Genomic DNA, 18483 nt, shown 5'->3' on the forward strand with positions numbered 1-18483 from the left:
TTCGAGTCTGACCTTCTCGCCTCTCAGAGTCAGAAACCTATTCCTTCTCCTGATGACCTCACAGAGCAGGCCCAGGTTCTTGAAGAAGAAAGTTCCTAAAACAATCTGCAACATCACCACATAAGGCTTTATAGATTGCATGCACCACTTGGGATTGTATCCATGAATCTACTGGCTTTTGCCAACTTTAACTTCTATGAGGCCCAAGATACGCGTATTCAATTTCCAAATTTTGTTATCTACTTCTTTTCCCCAAACTTACCTTCTCTGAACCTCTGCAAATCATACTTTCTTTGTTGTGAGCTGCTGCAGGGTGGGACATGTGAATCCAGCAGAACCTCAAAGCCACAGATCACCCCTTTAGGAGGAAGTACTGTATGTCCCTGCCTAAAGCAAATAACCAGAACAGAACTGGAGCTAATACAGTTTACCTGAAAATATGATCTACTCCGAAATTAAGTCCTAGCTTGATTTTTACATGTGTGTTCACCTAAACCGGTAGTAAAAAATGCTTTAAAAAAGTTTAAAAAAATTCCAAAAGCAGGATTTCCTGCTTTGTAGTTAATATAAATTGTGCGGCACAGCTGATTGTTGGAACCCTTTAAAAACTTTTTTAAAGCATTTTTTTACTACTGGTTCGGGCAAATAGGTAGTAAAAAATGCTTTATAAAAGTAAAAATGAAAGTTCTGATGATCAGCTGTGCAACAGTGTCCACGCAATTTATATTACCTAGAAAGCAGGAAGCTTTCTAGCGAATCTAAATCGAGGGGCACAGCTGTTCCCCCCCTTGCTGTTTTACTTACCTTTGCAGACTCAGAAAAGGCTTCTTAGCACCTGTGGTGTGTATGTGCGCAAAGTGTGCGTTTGGCACGCATGTAAATTCATGAAGCAAGTTCATAGAAAACTTTAGAGTACTTCACCCCTAGTCCAAAATAAGCCCTACCCCCCAAAATAAGCTCTAAATAAGATCCCATCCAAACCAGGGTGCCGCACGAGGTGCACAGGTAAAAATTAAGCTAGGGTGAGGATGGTGGTAGAGGAGCTGCCCTACTACTTACTTGCACACCCTGATACCAGCTTTGCCTTGTTGACCCAATTTTTCTGCAACTGCTTGCTGCTACTCGTGCACATCACTCCCGGCCTCTGTTTCATTGTCAGACGCCTTTCTGGAATGCCGTCTGCAGCCAAGGTCGATCTGGAGCTCTGTTATCAGCTGCAGAGGCCCAGGGGTGATGCGCGTGAGCAGTGGGAAGTGGCTACAGAAGAAATGGGCCTGCAATGGGCTCCTGCTGGGTGGGGCTTGCCACTGCAAGGTGAGTCATTATAAGACACCCCCCCTCCTCCCCCAAAATAAGACCTGGTGCTTTTTTTGTTGGGAAAAATATATAAGACCGGATTTTATTTTCAGGGAAACACTGTATGTTTCTGGATATTTTGCTAGGATTTCATGAGAGTTACATTTGCCCCATCTACTTTTTAACATCCTGCCATTTTGGTGCGAAAATCCCCAAGCATCCTCACTAAGCCTTTAAGATCCATCAGGTGGCCTGGGGCCGACAGTCATAACTGATTCCCTGCATTTACAAATGTGGAGACTGCCCATGATCCAGAATGCTGATACACGGATGCCTATTGACCTGTTACCTTACTATCAGTACATGAATGCAGCTGCCATCTAAGAATAATAGAAACAAAGGAATATAATAAAAAATTACTATGACAATAAAATATTTAGATCAAATAGCTGCACATATTTCTTCATAAGTAAAGCAAAATGCCTATTTGGCTTAGTATGCATATTTGAAAAAAAGTTATATCAAAAATGGCCTAGAAGCAAAGTCTACAAGACAGAATTTTAAAACATATGTGCAATTTACTGGTTGCAGCATCTTTTGTAAGGTGTCATCATCTGGAGTCCTATTAGGAAAAAACCTGCAAAGTTCCAATCCTTGCAGTAGGAATTGAAAAATTATCAACTGAAAAATTATATTGACCTCATTTATATCCCACCGCATTCTAATGACTCTTGGCAGGATACCAAGTGCAAGGTGAACTTAGAACAAGTGGCATGTAGGATCTAAAATATATTTTTAAACTTACTATGAATCGACAGGGGAGCCAAAAGCCTTTTTATATTTGCAGTCACTTTCTGAGCTTAAATAGCTTTTTAATTCGGAGAGAGCTATACAAAACTGCCTACAGTACAAGCTTGAATAGGCACAAATGAATCCGAAGGTGTACAGCATTTTCCCTGAGCACAAGAAATAAGCACTTATCTAGGAAAGAGATCCACAATGAATCACTGCAGGGTAGAATCAAACACATCCTGAGAACATACAAGCTCTTTTTATTATTACTGTAACAGCTGAAAAACACTTTATAGCTAAAGCTCTAAAAATGTTATTTTCAACCAACTAGTCTCTTTACTATCCACATTATCATACAGGTGAAACTCGAAAAATTAGAATATCGTGCAAAAGTTCATTTATTTCAGTAATGCAACTTAAAAGGTGAAGCTAATATATGAGATAGAGTCATTACATGCAAAGCAAGATAGTTCAAGCCGTGATTTGTCATAACTGTGATGATTATGGCTTACAGCTCATGAAAACCCCAAATATACAATCTCAGAAAATTAAAATATTACATGCAATCAATAAAACAAGGATTGTACATAGAACAATATCGGACCTCTGAAAAGTATAAGCATGCATATGTATTCAGTACTTGGTTTGGGCCCCTTTTGCAGCAATTACTGCCTCAATGCGGCATGGCATGGAAGCTATCGGCCTGTGGCACTGCTGAGATGTTATGGAAGACCAAGATGCTCCAATAGTGGCCTTCAGCTCTTCTGCACTGTTCGGTCTCATGTTTCTCATCTTTCTCTTGGCAATGCCCCATAGATTCTCTATGAGGTTCAGGTCAGGAAAGTTTGCTGGCCAATCAAGCACACTAATCCCAAGGTCATTGAACCAGGTTTTAGTACTTTTGGCAGTGTGGGCCGGTGCCTAATCCTACTGGAAAATGAAGTCAGCATCCCCATAAAGCTTGTCTCTGGAAGGAAGCATGAAGTGCTCCAAAATCTCCTGGTAGACGGGCTGTGTTGACCCTGGACTTAATGAAGCACAGTGGACCAACACCAGCAGATGACATGGCTCCCCAAATCAACACAGACTATGGAAACTTCACACTGGACTTCAAGCATCTTGCAGTGTGTGCCTCTCCATTCTTCCTCCATACTCTGGGTCCTTGGTTTCCAAATGAGATGCAAAAGTTGCTCTCATCAGAAAAGAGGACTTTGGACCACTGAGCAACAGACCAGGTATGGTTTTTTTTAGCCCAGGTAGGACGCTTCTGACTTTGTTTGTTGTTCAGGAGAGGCTTGACAAGAGGAATATGACATTTGAAGCCCATGTCCAGGATCCGTCTGTGTGTGGTGGCTCTTGATGCACTGACTCCAGCCTCAGTCCACTCCTTGTGAAAGTCTCCAACATTTTTGAATGGCCTTTTCCTGACAATCCTCTCCAGGCTGCAGTCATCCCTACTGCTTGTGCACCTTTTTCTTCCACACTTTTCCCTTCCACATATTTCTATTAATGTGCTTTGATACAGCACTTTGGGAACATCCAACTTCTTTTGCAATTACCTTTTGAGGCTTTCTCTCCTTATGGAAGGTGTCAATGATGGTTTTCTGCACAACTGTCAGGTCATCAGTCCTTCCCATGATTGTGATTCCTACTGAACCAGACTGAGAGACCATTTAAAGGCTCAGGAACCCTTTGCAGGTGTTATGGCTTAATTAGCTGATTAGAGTGGGACACTTTGAGCCTAAAATATTGCACCTTTTCACAATATTCTAATTTTTTGAGATTGTGGATTTGGGGTTTTCATGAGCTGTAAGCCATAATCATCACAATTATGACAAATCACGGCTTGAACTATTTTGCTTTGCATGTAATGAGTCTATCTCATATATTAGTTTCACCTTTTACATTGCATTACTGAAATAAATGAACTTTTGCACGATATTCTAATTTTTCGAATTTCACCTGTACATGGTAAGGGTCAAGGTTAGAAGGGAGCAGACTAAGGAAAAGATCAGCATTTATCAGGAAAAAAACCCTCTGAAATAATGAAAGTATAAATACAGTACCCTTTCAAAGCAGAAATTGAGCACTGATAACTTAAAAAGAAATTTATTTGAAATAAAACATTGCTGAGAATTTTAACATTTTGGCTAGATTTTTTTATTATAATACAGCAATAAATACTCTAATAAATTGTTTCTTGATACAGTAGGTTGAAAATTAAAACATTTATTAAATATTTTAATATTTATGTGTTATGCTTTTTATTGTGTTTAGGGATTTTTATAGGACATAAAAAGCATATAACCTTATGACCATTAACAGTATAAATGGCATGTACTTGATTCTTGAGCCCAAAGATTCTGCACTAAAATAAATATGGTTTTTCTTAATTTGGAAAATTAAGATGACCTAAACTCTGAAAATGAGATTATTCAAAAGTGAGCTAGTTAATAATAATAAAAAAATAATCTTGCTCTTATTCTGTGTTTACCTAAGGTAGGATAGGAATCCTGTACCTATTTTACATAGAAGTTAAATTCAGTGGCATTTGCTCATTAGTAAGAAGAAATAGGGTTGCAAGAAAACTGCACTGTATCTACTGGTAAATGCACTTATTCTTAAAGAAGAATTTAAATTTTAATTTGGGCCACCTATGCCACTGTTTTTAGATTTTAGAGCCTTACTTATTTGGCCAGTAAAGACACATTTAACAAATGGAAGCTATTCTCTCATTAAGATGATGTATTAATGACATTTTTTATTTTTTTAATATTTATAAAGCAATCTTTTCTCCAAACCCAATCAATGGAATACAGGCTCCTTTGTGTTATTAAGTCTAAAGGAACAATATCTAACAAACTGTTTCCAAATCTTGCCTTTTTCAGATAAAATGATAAGTAATCAGCAATCTGTTTTCACACCTGTGTAATATTATTGAAGTCCGACAAGTTGCATGCCAGGTTATCGCAAAGCATAATTTAAGGACAAGCATACATTAAACACACTCATCAACAAATTAATAAAAGTAACACTTAAAACATCAATATGATAAAGGTTAATTAGATTTAATAAAATGACACTGCTCTTTCAAGATGTACATTATGTCTGTAGCCAGCAGATGGCAGAAGCAGAGGCTACTTTAACTGTTCCTTGCAGAAAGGAATGCTAACTTGCTTGAAAATATTGCATAGTAATAGATATTTGTTACACTTTAAAACTAAATACTCAGACATTAATTTCTTGAAATAAAGAACATAGAGCTGGTCACTTCCAATCCATTTAAGTCTCTGTTCTCCAATTAATTTTTTTTATTGAATGTGTTCCTGCGTGCCTTCAAGTTTGTGTTGGCTCCCTGCAGTTTTCTTGGCAAGATTTCAGAAGTGGTTTGCTATTGCCTAGTTTCTAAGACTGAGAGAGAATGACTGGTCCAAAGTCACCCAGCTGGCTTCATGCCAAAGGTAGGACTAGAACTACCAGTCTCCCAATTTGTCTCATGATGCCTCAGCCAAACTATTTCTCTTATTATTACTGAATATTAACTCAAAAATATATGCTAGACTCTCATTTTGAAACTCAGGGTGGCCTAGAACAGTGGCTCGTCCCATTAACATGACCCTGTTAATACCTTTAAATAGGTTTAAATGACAACGGCAATCGTAGCAACGACCAAACCATAACAATAACGACTTTTCTTGTCCACCTATCGAGTCCTTCCCAAGGACCTAGATTGTCAGATATTGTTGTTTCATAATATTAGATATCCTCACAGGATGCAACTGTTCTAAGTAAAGTTGCTTTTTACAATAAGATGGTGGTGATTTTGTCAGTGCTGATGGTGTTCAGTGATGCAAATAAAGGTGATTTCCCCCTCCCAAGTCATCCTGAAATCTTCAATGCCGAGGATGTTCAGGGTAGAGTTGAATATGCACCTCTGCAATCACAGTTCAGCCCCCTTCCTGATCTCTCCCTTCTGTTATTTAGGGGCAACATCTCTCTTGGCATATGATAATACATTTTAAGTTAGACATTATGAAGGCAAGAGAAATAATTTGTGCTGATGTGGTTTGGCCTGTCATGTATTGTATTGCCCACACAGATAAAAGGTATGATGAGTAATAAGTTGTTGTTGGAAGTTTCTTGAAGGAATTAATTGCTGAGATTTACATCTCAGACTGACACTGCTAATGGTAAGTAGGTGTTTCAGGTATGGGACATTGGGCTTAGAGAAGAGCAATTTTCCAGGCTGCAGATCTTGTTTAACTTAAAAATACCAATACAAAAGGCATAAATATCATTTTACTGGTTTTTATATTGCATTTTTCCTCTAGTAGGTGACTTTTGGAACTGTCTGACCTTGATACCTGATTTTCTTTATTCAGGTTAGCACCAAAGGTTTAAGAATGCCCAGTGTAAAATCTTGCAAGCATTTATTTATGTTCCAAGGAGTGAATAAAATATAGCTATAAGACAAGGCTTACTTGTAGATCACAGAAGGCAGCTGGCAGCAGGCATGCATATATAACATTGAATAAGTTTCCAGGGCAGGATAGTTTTATCTAGTAAAACTGCTTCCCCAAAAGAAAACTAGCTGCACTGTGTGGGTCTGAATTGGTGAAGTATTGAGATGGATTCCTAGAAAAGGACCTCTTTCTTTTGAAGATATGCATCACATAATCATCTTAAGTTCAAAAGAGACACTTTGAGATAGACACTGAAGAAATGTTAATTCTTATCAGTCATAAAAATATAGCTGTATACCTATTGAATCTACATGGTAAATGCTATGAAATATTTATGTGAAATATGAACATACAGACTTACGCAGCAACTGTCATTTTAAGCATACCCCATATGGCTATTTGAGAAATCAACACAGGAAATAGGTGGTTATAAGAATGAGAGATGATATAAAGTATATAGATGCAGTACATATAACCAGATACTGTATTTCTGCTATCTGAAGCCTGTATGGAGTACTGACTGAATTTGTGAAAATATATTTAAAAGATTTTTAATATTAATTAACTTGCAATAAGCACAACTTAATTCTTTATTTACAATCTATTTTTCTCTCTTCGATGGGTAAGGTCCTATTATCTGCTGTAGAAAGTTTATACTGCAAAGTATAATCATCTATATTATTTGAATTTTGTATCTTTATCTTAAAGGAAATTAGTCAGATTCTTCTGAAATAATTCTATAAGGTCAATGGAAGTTTTGTATAAATATAAAATATATAACTGTGATGCAGAAACTATATATATTTTATCCTATGGTTTTTAAAATCACACTAGCATATAAGGAGAGGGGCAGTTTGGAATAGTGGTCAAGACATCAAGGCAAAAACTGGGAGACGCGAGTTCTAGTTCCCCATCTTAGACACAAAGCCGGTTGGGTGATCTTGTGCCAATTACTTTCTCTCAGCCCTAGGATGGAGACAATGACAAACCAGTTCTGAAAAAGCTTGCTACTAATTTTTTTTTTCCAGACAGTGGCTGAGAATCGGACGTGATTGAACAGAAAAAGAAAAAAAAAGGTAAAAGGTATAGCTTGAGTCTATGGATTTGTTCATTCAGTTTTCTTATTAACAATATGAATATGTTTGCAATTACAAAATCCAGAATATAATAATGTTGCTATTTTCTGGTGATGACACTTACTAAACAGTATGGCCCTGCATAGTGAAGACCAACTCATCAAAAATGGAGGCAACTGCTTACAATTATTTTTACAGAAATTAGTGAAACATAGTGATGGTATCTCATTGAAATGGTGTGGTGAAAAAATTGGAAATATTTAGGATTTGCTTTGTTGCTTGGCTTCTTTAATCAAATACCAAAGTACTCAATATATATATATATAAATTTTTAACTGTATATAGTTACCTATATATTACTATAGGTATATATTACTATACGTAATATATAGGTAACTCAGTTCATGTTATACAACAAAGTTTCTGTCACTCACACTGCCTCAAAATAAAGGATAAAATTTCCAATTAAGAACAAAAGAAAAACAACTGTAGAATATCATAGACTAAAATTAAAAAAGGGTTAATCCCCATTCTTAACTACAAAGAATGCATCCATGAAAATAATTTGTCATCTATTTAAAATAATATTTCGAGAAAACCTGGATGGAATTATTTTCAAGGACTGTTTCATTAGTTCTCCAAAAATATTTAACAGCAAATGAGACAGTTCATATGAACGTATTTGAAATTCAGCTAATATAATATTAATTCTTTCAAACTAAAAGTTATTAACATGGTGATTTAGGACTATTTGTGGAAAATTTAGTTTTTATAGTTTAGAAACAATTATTTTTTTTACACAATACATATTGCCTATTCGATATGTTAAAGTGTATTTGTTTCCCACAACTAGGCCCCATTTCACTAAGAATTTCTTGGCTTATTCTGGATGAATCTTTTGTCTGTAGGGAGCTGGGCCAGTTCTACCAAGCAGCAAAATGAAACAAGCTGCTTAAGGAAACAGCACATAGGAGGTATGATGAAGGTAGCAGTTGAGGTCTGAATGGTACAAAAAGGCTTTAGCTGTATGAAAATTTGGTGTTAGGTTTGCAGTAGCAAAACATCTTGAAGCACCATTAGTAGAAGATTAAAAAGAAAATCGTGAATAAAATGTGGTGGTATTGTTAATAAAATGTGATTGTTCAGGGACGAAAATAGAAAGCACAGGATGCAATAATATAGAAAGTATGTGCAATATCCAGTGAAGTTTTAAGTTAAGAAATAAGTTACTTGACACAACTGTTTCAAGAGTTTGACATTCTTCCTTTCCCTCAGTGCCAGACCAGAAAATAAAGAACATAAACTAAAAACAAATATTTTTTTAAAAAAAGAAAATCAACAAATACTTCATGCTTGTTTGGTAATTATTGATGCAACAAGTTTATAATCTCAGATTTGGAGGTCAATTACTCAAATGATTGTGGAAGATAAATTGCATTGAATTATTCAATTTTTATATCAAAAGGAAGCAACAGTTTGATAGAAGCAGGGATGTCACACTCTCATGAAACATAATGAAATAAGCAGGTTCCAGAAACATTCCATAGGACTAAAAAGAAAACTAGGATTTATATTATTGTAACTGAAATCCTCTAATAAAATATATGCATTCAGACAGCAAAAGCAACATTTATTCCTGAAGTGGCTCTTTCATATGAGGACTGGTGAATTGCTTATTCATGAAAGCATTCTATGCATACTTCCTTTTAGAAAATATTTACTATGTGTTCTAGCTTAGTCATCTATAGTAGTAGTAAACCCAGAATGTGACATTGAAGCCACTTATGTTAATGCCAAACAGACATAGTTTGATGCAGTATGTCCTAAGTGCATTCAAAATGAAAGTGAAAATTTTACTTGGCAAATACCCAGCTTGTGCCACATACAAATTGATCCTAATATCTTTCCCAAAGTACAATTTTAACCTTAAAACAATAACACAGTCTTTTCCAAAATGGGTTAGACAATGAGAGCTATTGGCTACAATAATCTTCAATAATACTTCTGTTTACCCAGCTAGCATGAAGGATTATGGAGATGAGTTTGCAAAAGCTGACCCTCCAGCTTTATTAAATATTCAGTGAATGTTCTGTATGCCTGCTGCGTATTAAATACAAACTAGAAAATGCTACAGAATACCATATGTTAAACACTTCAAACAATTTTGGAGCAGCTCTATTTATTTTTAATAATTTATTTTAAATCAGTTTCCCAGATATCACAACACAATAAAACAGTAGTAAATCATAGTGTCATAAATATTTACTAACTAATAAAGTGGCAATTTTGATTCCCCTCCTCCCAGAGTTAACTATGCCCATAGTTTTTTTTTCTTTTATCATGAATGTTGAGCTTTATTCTTTTCCTACCAATTGTTCTTACTTTGGTGATTACTCAATTTCTATACTTTTTTGAAGTATTATATCATATGGATATTTAACAACAGAAAATTCATGATATAAGATTAGGTTTTCAGATTTATACTCCTTTCCCACTATCCAATCTCTTTTCTCACTAGTCTATTTTATAGCCCCATGATGGCGAACCTGTGGCACATGTGCCACAGGTGGCACGCGGAGCCATTTGTTAGGGCATGCGAGACGTTGCCCTGTTAGTTCCAGTGCGTATGTGTGCGCTGGCCAGCTGACTTCGGCCTTCTTTTGAGGCAGCTTTTCACACTCCGGAGGTTGAAGCCTCTGGAACGCAAAAAACCAGCCCTACGGGCAAACCTGAAGTTCAGGAATGGACTTCTGGTTTATCCTTAGGGCCATTTTTTACCTTCCAGAGGCTTTAGGGAAGCCTTCTGAAGGCTCCGGAGATTGAAAATCGGCTCTATGGACAAACCAGAAGTCACCATTCCCAAACTTCCGGGTTCCCGTAGGTCCGTTTTTCACCCTCCAGAGGCTTTAGGGAAGCTCTTGAAGCCTCCAGAGCACCTGGGGGGCTGTTTTTGCCCTCCCCAGGCTCTTAGAAAGCCTCTGGAGCCTAGGGAGGGCAAAAAAACCATGCCAAAAGGAGGAGGGGTCATGCACATAGCATTATGGGTGTGGCATACGACCGTCCTGCGCTCCTCCTGCTTTTGGCACAGGAGTCAAAAAAGGTTAACCATCACTGTTATAGCCTATATAAAATTTACCATTAAGGACCACCATTTTAAAAAATAGGATAGATAGCCTAATTTCATTACTGATACATAAAGTTAATATTTGTAAAAGTAAATCTAGAACCTTAAAAAGTTCTCTTCTCAGGAATTTAATACTAGGCATGTGAAAACTGCAAAAGTGCTCAGAAATCAACTTCTGGGTCTCAATACAGAGGCATGAGTCACATTACCAAACTACAAAACAAAATGTTATATTTAAAGTGATTAGCTTTAGTTTATAATATGTTCTCATATTCCAACCTGATCTTTCTTGCAAAGAAAATTTATTTAGAAAAAAAGTGGAACACAATATGAAATGTCATCTTGACTGAAATAATCTCAAGTAAATATTACAAGATATGAATTAATGATATAAATTTCAGGAAAAAGTAAATGTTCTCATATAAAATTAAATCAGTTGTTTTAAACTTAAGAGTACCCACTAAAAGAAATTTCATCGTCTACAGACCTTGAGTCCAAATGAAGCATCCTCCGTGGCTAAAACTTCAACCTGAAATTATAAGGAGAAATAAAATTTCAAAAGTAGTCACTTAAAAGTGAACAGAGCCACAGAGTTTGTGAGGAAAATACAAGCTGGAACAGACTCAGTGTGACTTAAATCCATATATAAAAACAGCAGTGCTGATCTAAGCAGAAATTATAGTTAGCAAAATAATAAAAACACTTTTTTAGGGCTGGAGGAAGAGAGGAACAAATTGAGTTTTTATGCCCTAATAAAAAGTAGCCAAATAAAATGTGGCACAATATATAATATTTATGCAACAGTTTGTCCCCAGAAGGAAAGTTGTACTCTTGTCTTGTATGGACTAGCATTAATATCAGAGATCAGTCATATTTATTAGTGAGGTGGTTATATTAAAGGGGGAGGAAGCTTCAAAACTGTACTTTTTAAAAAAAACTACAGAGTCCCTGATTTATGATGTTAATGGAGCGTGGTTGTAAGTCACTACATCCGTAAAGTAGGTCATCACCCAGTTTTACAAACTTGTTTTGCTTGGTTGTGATTAAGCAAGTCCTTCCCTGAAGGAGATGGACTGTCTAGAAATACAAAATGTAAATAAATAAATAAACAAATAACCAAAATCACCATGGTTGTTAAGTGAATCTCTAGTCATTAAGTGACCATCTTGGCCATTAAGCAAATGTATTGTCCGCTATGTGTTTTGCCAAAAATTGGAAATAAGCATCAGTTTTAACAAAAACATCATAAATTATGATCAAGTGACCATGGGACACTACAAACAGCCATAAATCATTTTGCCAAGTGCCCGAAATGTGGTCATGTGACTACAGGGGGAGGGGGAAAATCAGAACTCTTGAACCAGGTCATAAGTACACATTGGGTTGGATGCGTCCATCATAACTTTGAATGCTAGATAAGTGATCAATTATCAATTGCCTGGGACGTGCCAGCTCTCCTACTTCATCCAATGATGGAGCTGCTCCAGCCTGCCTTTCCAGCCTGTCCTGCTACGCTCTTCCACAATCTGCCAGCTATCAATCATTGCACTAGCAGGACAAGATAGACTCCTCTGCCTATCCTACCTCATCCACTGTTTCAGTCCTGCTTCCTCTTTGCCCAGAGCTGGAATCTCAGGCTAGCAACACAGAGAGAAAACAGGAAGGTCAGTTGGGAGGATTGGTGGAATACAGCAGGAACAGGCAGAAGAGTGCAGGGCAGCCAATAAAGCAGAGATGGGAGAAAATAGGCAAGTGGGAAGACTGAAGTGGAGGCAGTTTGCACAGGGGCAGGAGAAATTTGAGGTCCTAGCCTAACAACTGTGCAGTTCTGACCTGATGATCGCAATCTGGGCTGCCATCTCTAAGCACAGGATCTTTTGCTTAATGGCTGCTTTGCTTAGCAACAGGAATTACAATTGCAATTAGGGTTGTAGCCTGAGGACTACCTGTCCTCAATTCTCTGATACAATATTTCATCTCATGTCAAGAGCAATCTGGTAAAACATCAGCAAGTTCGATTTGTTAATAGGAAAGGATTTTGCTCTCCGTAATATATGCATACACTTTTTAGTTATATGTCATCACCCTTACCAAAGGATACATTTGTGAAAGAACATGGTAAAATAAACCCTGCTGGGCACTTTTGCAAAATGTAAAGACTGCAGGAATTGTTCTTAACAGATCACAACCTTGTTTGGAAGGAATCCCCCTCTAGTGGAAGCAGAGGAGTACTTCAAACAGTTTGGGAAAAGAGCTTATCATATGCCTAAGGAAAAATAAATCTCTTGGCATTACTCATCTGTTTTTTTTACTGATCAAAGTAAATAATAGGTTCACTTATGAATTCAAGTAACCTACTCTTAAACAAAGGCCATTTGTAGTTGTGTGGATTCCACTGTATTGAAAACTTTTCCAGCTATTAATAATATAGTAGAAAGTGGAAGCCTTAAATTCATTCCCCCCCCCCCCATTGAATTTCTTAGGTGTTCATAGGGAAAAATTCCCAAACCCTCCACGCTTGCTATTATGCTGTATCCTGACAGTTGATTGTGCTGGATTTCTCATTAGTACTTCACAATGAAGAAAGCAGCAGGGCATACGGAACTTTTTAATTTGCCACATTTTGCTCAGTGTAGATTTTGAATAGTAGCTAACATTTTAATTGATACGAAGTTTGAACAAGAGCACTACAGCCTCTATTTACAAAAGCTCTATACAGGTAGTCATTGTCTTACATTCATTCGCATAATGATGTTTTAAGTTATAATGGCATTGACAAAAGTGACTTTTCACACTTACAGCATCCTCAAGGTCATATTATCAAACTTCAGATGCTTTGCGACTGGCATGTATTTATGACAGTTGCAGTGTCCCGGAGTCACATGGTCATTTTTGTGACAACCGTTACTTAATAACCATGTTACTAATTTAACAACTACAGTGATTCACTTAACAACTACATCAAGAAAGGTCATAAAATGGAGCAAAATTCACCAAATGACTATTGTTTAGCAACCGAAAATTTGGGCTCAATTGTAGTTCTAAGTTGAGGACTACCTTTACATTCATTTTTAAACATAAAAATTAGCAAGAGGTTACACCATTCAGTCAAAAAATGCCCCAAAAACAATTAAAACCAATAATAAATTAAGACGTTATCCGAGCAAAGTTACCAAAATCAATTCTAGCCATTGGGTTCACATATTTTTTGTACATGTGAACTTACAGAATATTGGCTCTTCCCATACATTCATGCACAAGGGGGAGGGGGAGTCCTGAAAAGACCACTTCATCCATGAATGGAAAGAAAGCCTTTGAACTGTGTTTGGCAAAGTATAACTACTCATAATTTTCTCATTAATGCATGCAAAGAAATGGTCTGCTGCTTAACATTTATAATCCTAGTAACTGAAATTTTTGCTTCATTTTCTCTTTTACATACCGAAGTAGATTTGAGGGCAATGGTATATAATAGAAAAAGGTTGCTGCTAGTAAAGAAGAACATATTCTTCTTGTATTATTGTGATTATCATATATTTCCCCCCAAAACTGCTTCACTTACAGATCTATTGAAAAGCAGAAATAACTCATACTAGAAAAACAAAAATTGGCCGGGGAGCAGTATTCAAAGCTATTTTACCAGTTACAATGTTTTCAAGACATAATTTTGCAAGAAAACACTTAACATGATGCCAGGACATTATGATGCATATGCGTATTTTGCATAGTGATAAATTCTTAAATTTCAGCTTGGCTTTCTCATTTGTATTTACTCCTCCAGCTTTCAGTGGGAGTCTGTTAGTAAGAAATATGCCTGAAAACTAACCTCAAAACATGACCCAGTGCTAATAATAAGAAATAATAATAGTTCATATTTACAGTAGCTGGTATGACAAATTAGTATAAATATTTTCAAATTTCAGTTATGGTTTCAAAACACAACTATCAAAACAATTCATATCAAATGGCCCTTTCTTTCAGTTGTCTGTACAAAAGGTTCCTCCCCTATTCTTACATTAGAGTTTAAGCTAACTAGTCCTAAAGATCTGGACTGCAAAAATCCAGATGGGTGCTACGTAGCAGCAGGGAAATGTAGAAAGCTAACTTTGTTGCCTACCAGTGGTTGTCCCAAATTTGCAGGCCATATGCAGCAGCCCCGTCTTAGCTGGTGTACAGAGGGTCTAATAAATAGAAAAATACAACATTCCCACAAAACAACCATCAACGTAGTCCTATTTTTTTCAGTTTCCTTTCTCAAAGTAATTTTCCAACAACTGAAGTCTTCTCACTTGCTCTCCACATTTATTTACATTTGATCAGAAATTTTATACTGGCCTGAAATGCCATTCCTTATGTTGAATCTGAGTTGAATAGACAAAGTGATCTCTGATTTTTCCAAGTTTCTTAACACAATTTAAATAACAAGGGTTCCTGCTGGCTATATGTAATGGGAGCTTCCCTCTCCTGCCATGTGAGCACCTAAAGCTTCCACAGGAGAGGTGAGGCATCACTCTAATAAGTGAATATTAAGGAAGTTGAATAGTGGATATGCACAAGTGTGCTAAAATCCCTTATATGAAAAATGGGATTTGGGGGCCACATCAAGGTAAACATATACCTTTTCATTCAATTTAATTAATGCATAAATTTAGGAACCTGCCTGCCTCAACCTGCGAGAGGCTACACATGCATGTAATGAATGAATGAATACATAAATAAACACACACACAAAGCCTCAATTCTTTTATCATGACACTAGAATGATCTAAAAAGGTGACATATATGGATCAAATATACTTATAAATGAACTAATATGTAACATGACAAAGCTAAAGATATAGGATGGAAATTCATTTGTTTCATAATGGCATTTGTTTTTAAATTTCCTTTCTCAGGAATTTCTAATGGTTTATGAAGAGTAACATTCTGACCTCTGATATGTGTCCACTTATTCTTTTGCATTAAGTCTGCTCTCCTTGATTTTCATGCATGAAATGCATCTGGATAGAATGCAGGATAGATACAGGCACAAAGCAGAGTTAATTTTGTCTGTTGTGCTGGTGAGCAGTGTTTTAACTATCTATAAACATAAAATTCTACTATCCGAGGCCTTTATCAGAGAAAAATCATTGTCCAAGATCAATTGTACGTTGATACATTTGAGTACTTTCAGCTGGGAACCATAGTCTTCATGGTCAATCCGTAACAGATTATTCTTGGAGACTATGCTGACTTGATTCTAATTTCCAATTTGGGGCAAGATATCACCAACATACAGATGACACCCAACTTTACATTTCTACTTCAGGTCCTCTGAGTCGTGCCATGAATGTCCTAACCTAGTGTCTGAAGGCTGTTGGGATCTGGATGGGGCAAATCAAGATCTGAATTAACCAGAGCACAACTGAGTGGCTGTGGATATTTGGTGACGAGATCTTTCCATCTTTGGTTCTATATGGAGCAGCACTGCCCAAACAGGCTCAGTATGCAATCTAGGGATCCCCTTAAAATTTACAGCTCCTGATCAAAGAGTAGTGGCAGCCATAACTAGAACAGTCTTTGCACACCTTCAGGTGATGTGCCAGTTTTACCCTTTCCTGGACTAGGGAGCTCTGTTACCATAACTCATGTTCTTGTAAATATTTCATTCAGATTCAACCTTCTACATAGGGTTACTCTTGAAGATCATTTAGAAGCTTCAAATGGTACAGAATACAGCTTCTTGGATAGTAAGTGGTGTTAGATACATGGTACATGTAAGCACCACTGGCACATGAGCTGCATTGGCTATTGATATAATTTCAGATGCGATTCAAGGTGCTGGTTGTCACCTAAAAAACCTGCATGGCTTGGGACCAGATTTCCTGAGGGACTTTTTCCAATTGAACTCATGCAATTTGGTTTAACAGATTGGGTATGTTATCATCAGCCAGAGTGTTGCCTGGCAGGGACCAGAAGATGGACCTTCTCTGCTGTAGCCCCTGCCCTATGGAATATTTTCCCTTTGGAAAGTGCTCCAACTCTTTGGTGGGCTCTAAATCTTGGTTATGTACCTGGGGCTCCAAGTATGCGAAGGACCCCATCTTTGGCTTTAAACTTGATATTAATTAAATGTTTAAACTTTTAGAATTGTAAGCTGCCCAGAGTCACTCTTTGTGACGAGCCACTATAGAAATTAAATAAAGAAATAAGAATTTATGATGTGAAACTAGAAATACATGATCACTTTTCAATTTGTTTTCACTGATTATGTGGTTGGAGCAATGTCTTTATTCCTTGTTTATTGATTTTAAATGCGGTGACTTTTTATCATTAAGAATAATTCCAAAGCAAAGTACATGAAGAAGAAACATGTATCTATCTAGAAACAAATTAAGAAAAATATCACAAAAGCAATAATGACAAAACATAGTTGCGAAAAGGCAGCCAAGTGTCTGGGTAAGCAAATATGCTTTTTATCTTGTGCTGAAAACTTACAGCATTTGGAGAGAGTAATAACTAGGAAGAGATGGAATTCTACAATCAGTGCCATAATTAATGAGTCATTTCTGACATCACTAAGAATAGCCCTACAGCTTAGTTTAATGCTACTTTAACAGCATGTAAACACAAGAAACTGGTCTTGTTTAGCATAGTATTAGGGCCCATAGTCAGAACAGGCCCGCTCAAAGGAATGGTGTAGTATTTGATAGAATTATACAGGTCAATAATTTTAATTCAAGGCAATAAAACTAATTAGTTAAAAAATCTGAGGGTGATTGCATTCCCTTTCATTGTACTTAAAAATCAGTTGTGATATGTTTTTATTGAAAACAGGTACTGATCTGTGTATTGACAAGTATTGATAAAAAAGGGCTTTGCTTTGTTTTCAAAGAGTAATTATTGCTTTTTTTTGTTTAAAATTATTTTTATAAATTGGAAACAACTTTGGGAGATTATCCTGACAGATGGAACGTTAATGCTCAATAAATTTTCAATAAATACATATTTTTGAAGTTTTTAATATTTGTTAGTGATATATTGATATGAGCAAATAGAAGGAACACTGTAATTTCTATTGTAATACCACAGCATGAGCAAAGTGTCCTTGAACTTCTGTGCTCTCTGAATATGCTAACTGGGAGAATGAGGAGAATTTACAAGAAGGTATGGGATGCAGGGAAAGCAGGGCAGGACAAAATGATTTAAATCAAAATAATTTAAATCACCCCAGAAAAGACTTGATTTAAATAATTGATTAAAATCAATTTTCTAATTAATGCATTTTCTGAAAAAGCATGCATACCAATTGTTTGCTTGCTAATTAAAGCATTGGTGTTTGTCACCCATTTCTGATTATACAAGCATGTATCTTCAAAGCTACAAAGTTTAGGTAGCGATAGTGGGAAAATTGCTAAATCAAAGATACCAATTCTATTTTTATAATGTTGTGTAACACTAACCAAATCATGTACATGCATTTTATTCAAAAGGAAGATTCATGGATTTCAATGGGATTTTTCTAGATCAGAATGGCAATCTTACAGGCATTAATTAAAGTGTGGAATAGAGTTTATAACTGAGATTAAAATGCATGTCATACTAATTTGGATGGACTAATTTAATAAAAGTAAATATTAATATTTTCAGAAATTATAATAAATCCTATGTTGGGAATATACAATACTTCTAACAGCTGAGCTTTAGATCAATTATTTTTGCTACAATTGTCTATTTAAATGGGGGGGGGGGA

At 36.3% G+C, this 18483-nt stretch overlaps 1 protein-coding gene across 10 annotated transcripts in view; it reads right to left on the reverse strand.

Moving 5' to 3' along the window:
• The window catches only part of ARID1B (AT-rich interaction domain 1B), a 452871-nt gene that overhangs the window by 182873 nt on the left and 251515 nt on the right, over positions 1-18483 (reverse strand). For all 10 annotated transcript variants that reach the window (XM_087718250.1, XM_087718248.1, XM_087718246.1 and 7 more), the window contains exon 5: positions 11239-11280. In XM_087718250.1, coding sequence (XP_087574376.1) covers positions 11239-11280 — 42 coding nt within the window. The remainder of the gene's footprint in view (positions 1-11238; positions 11281-18483) is intronic.

This window comes from Thamnophis sirtalis, unplaced genomic scaffold (genome assembly GCF_051295495.1).
Source record: "Thamnophis sirtalis isolate CommonGarterSnake01/CBP01778 unplaced genomic scaffold, rThaSir2_p1.2 scaffold_6, whole genome shotgun sequence".
Lineage (NCBI taxonomy): Eukaryota > Metazoa > Chordata > Lepidosauria > Squamata > Natricidae > Thamnophis > Thamnophis sirtalis.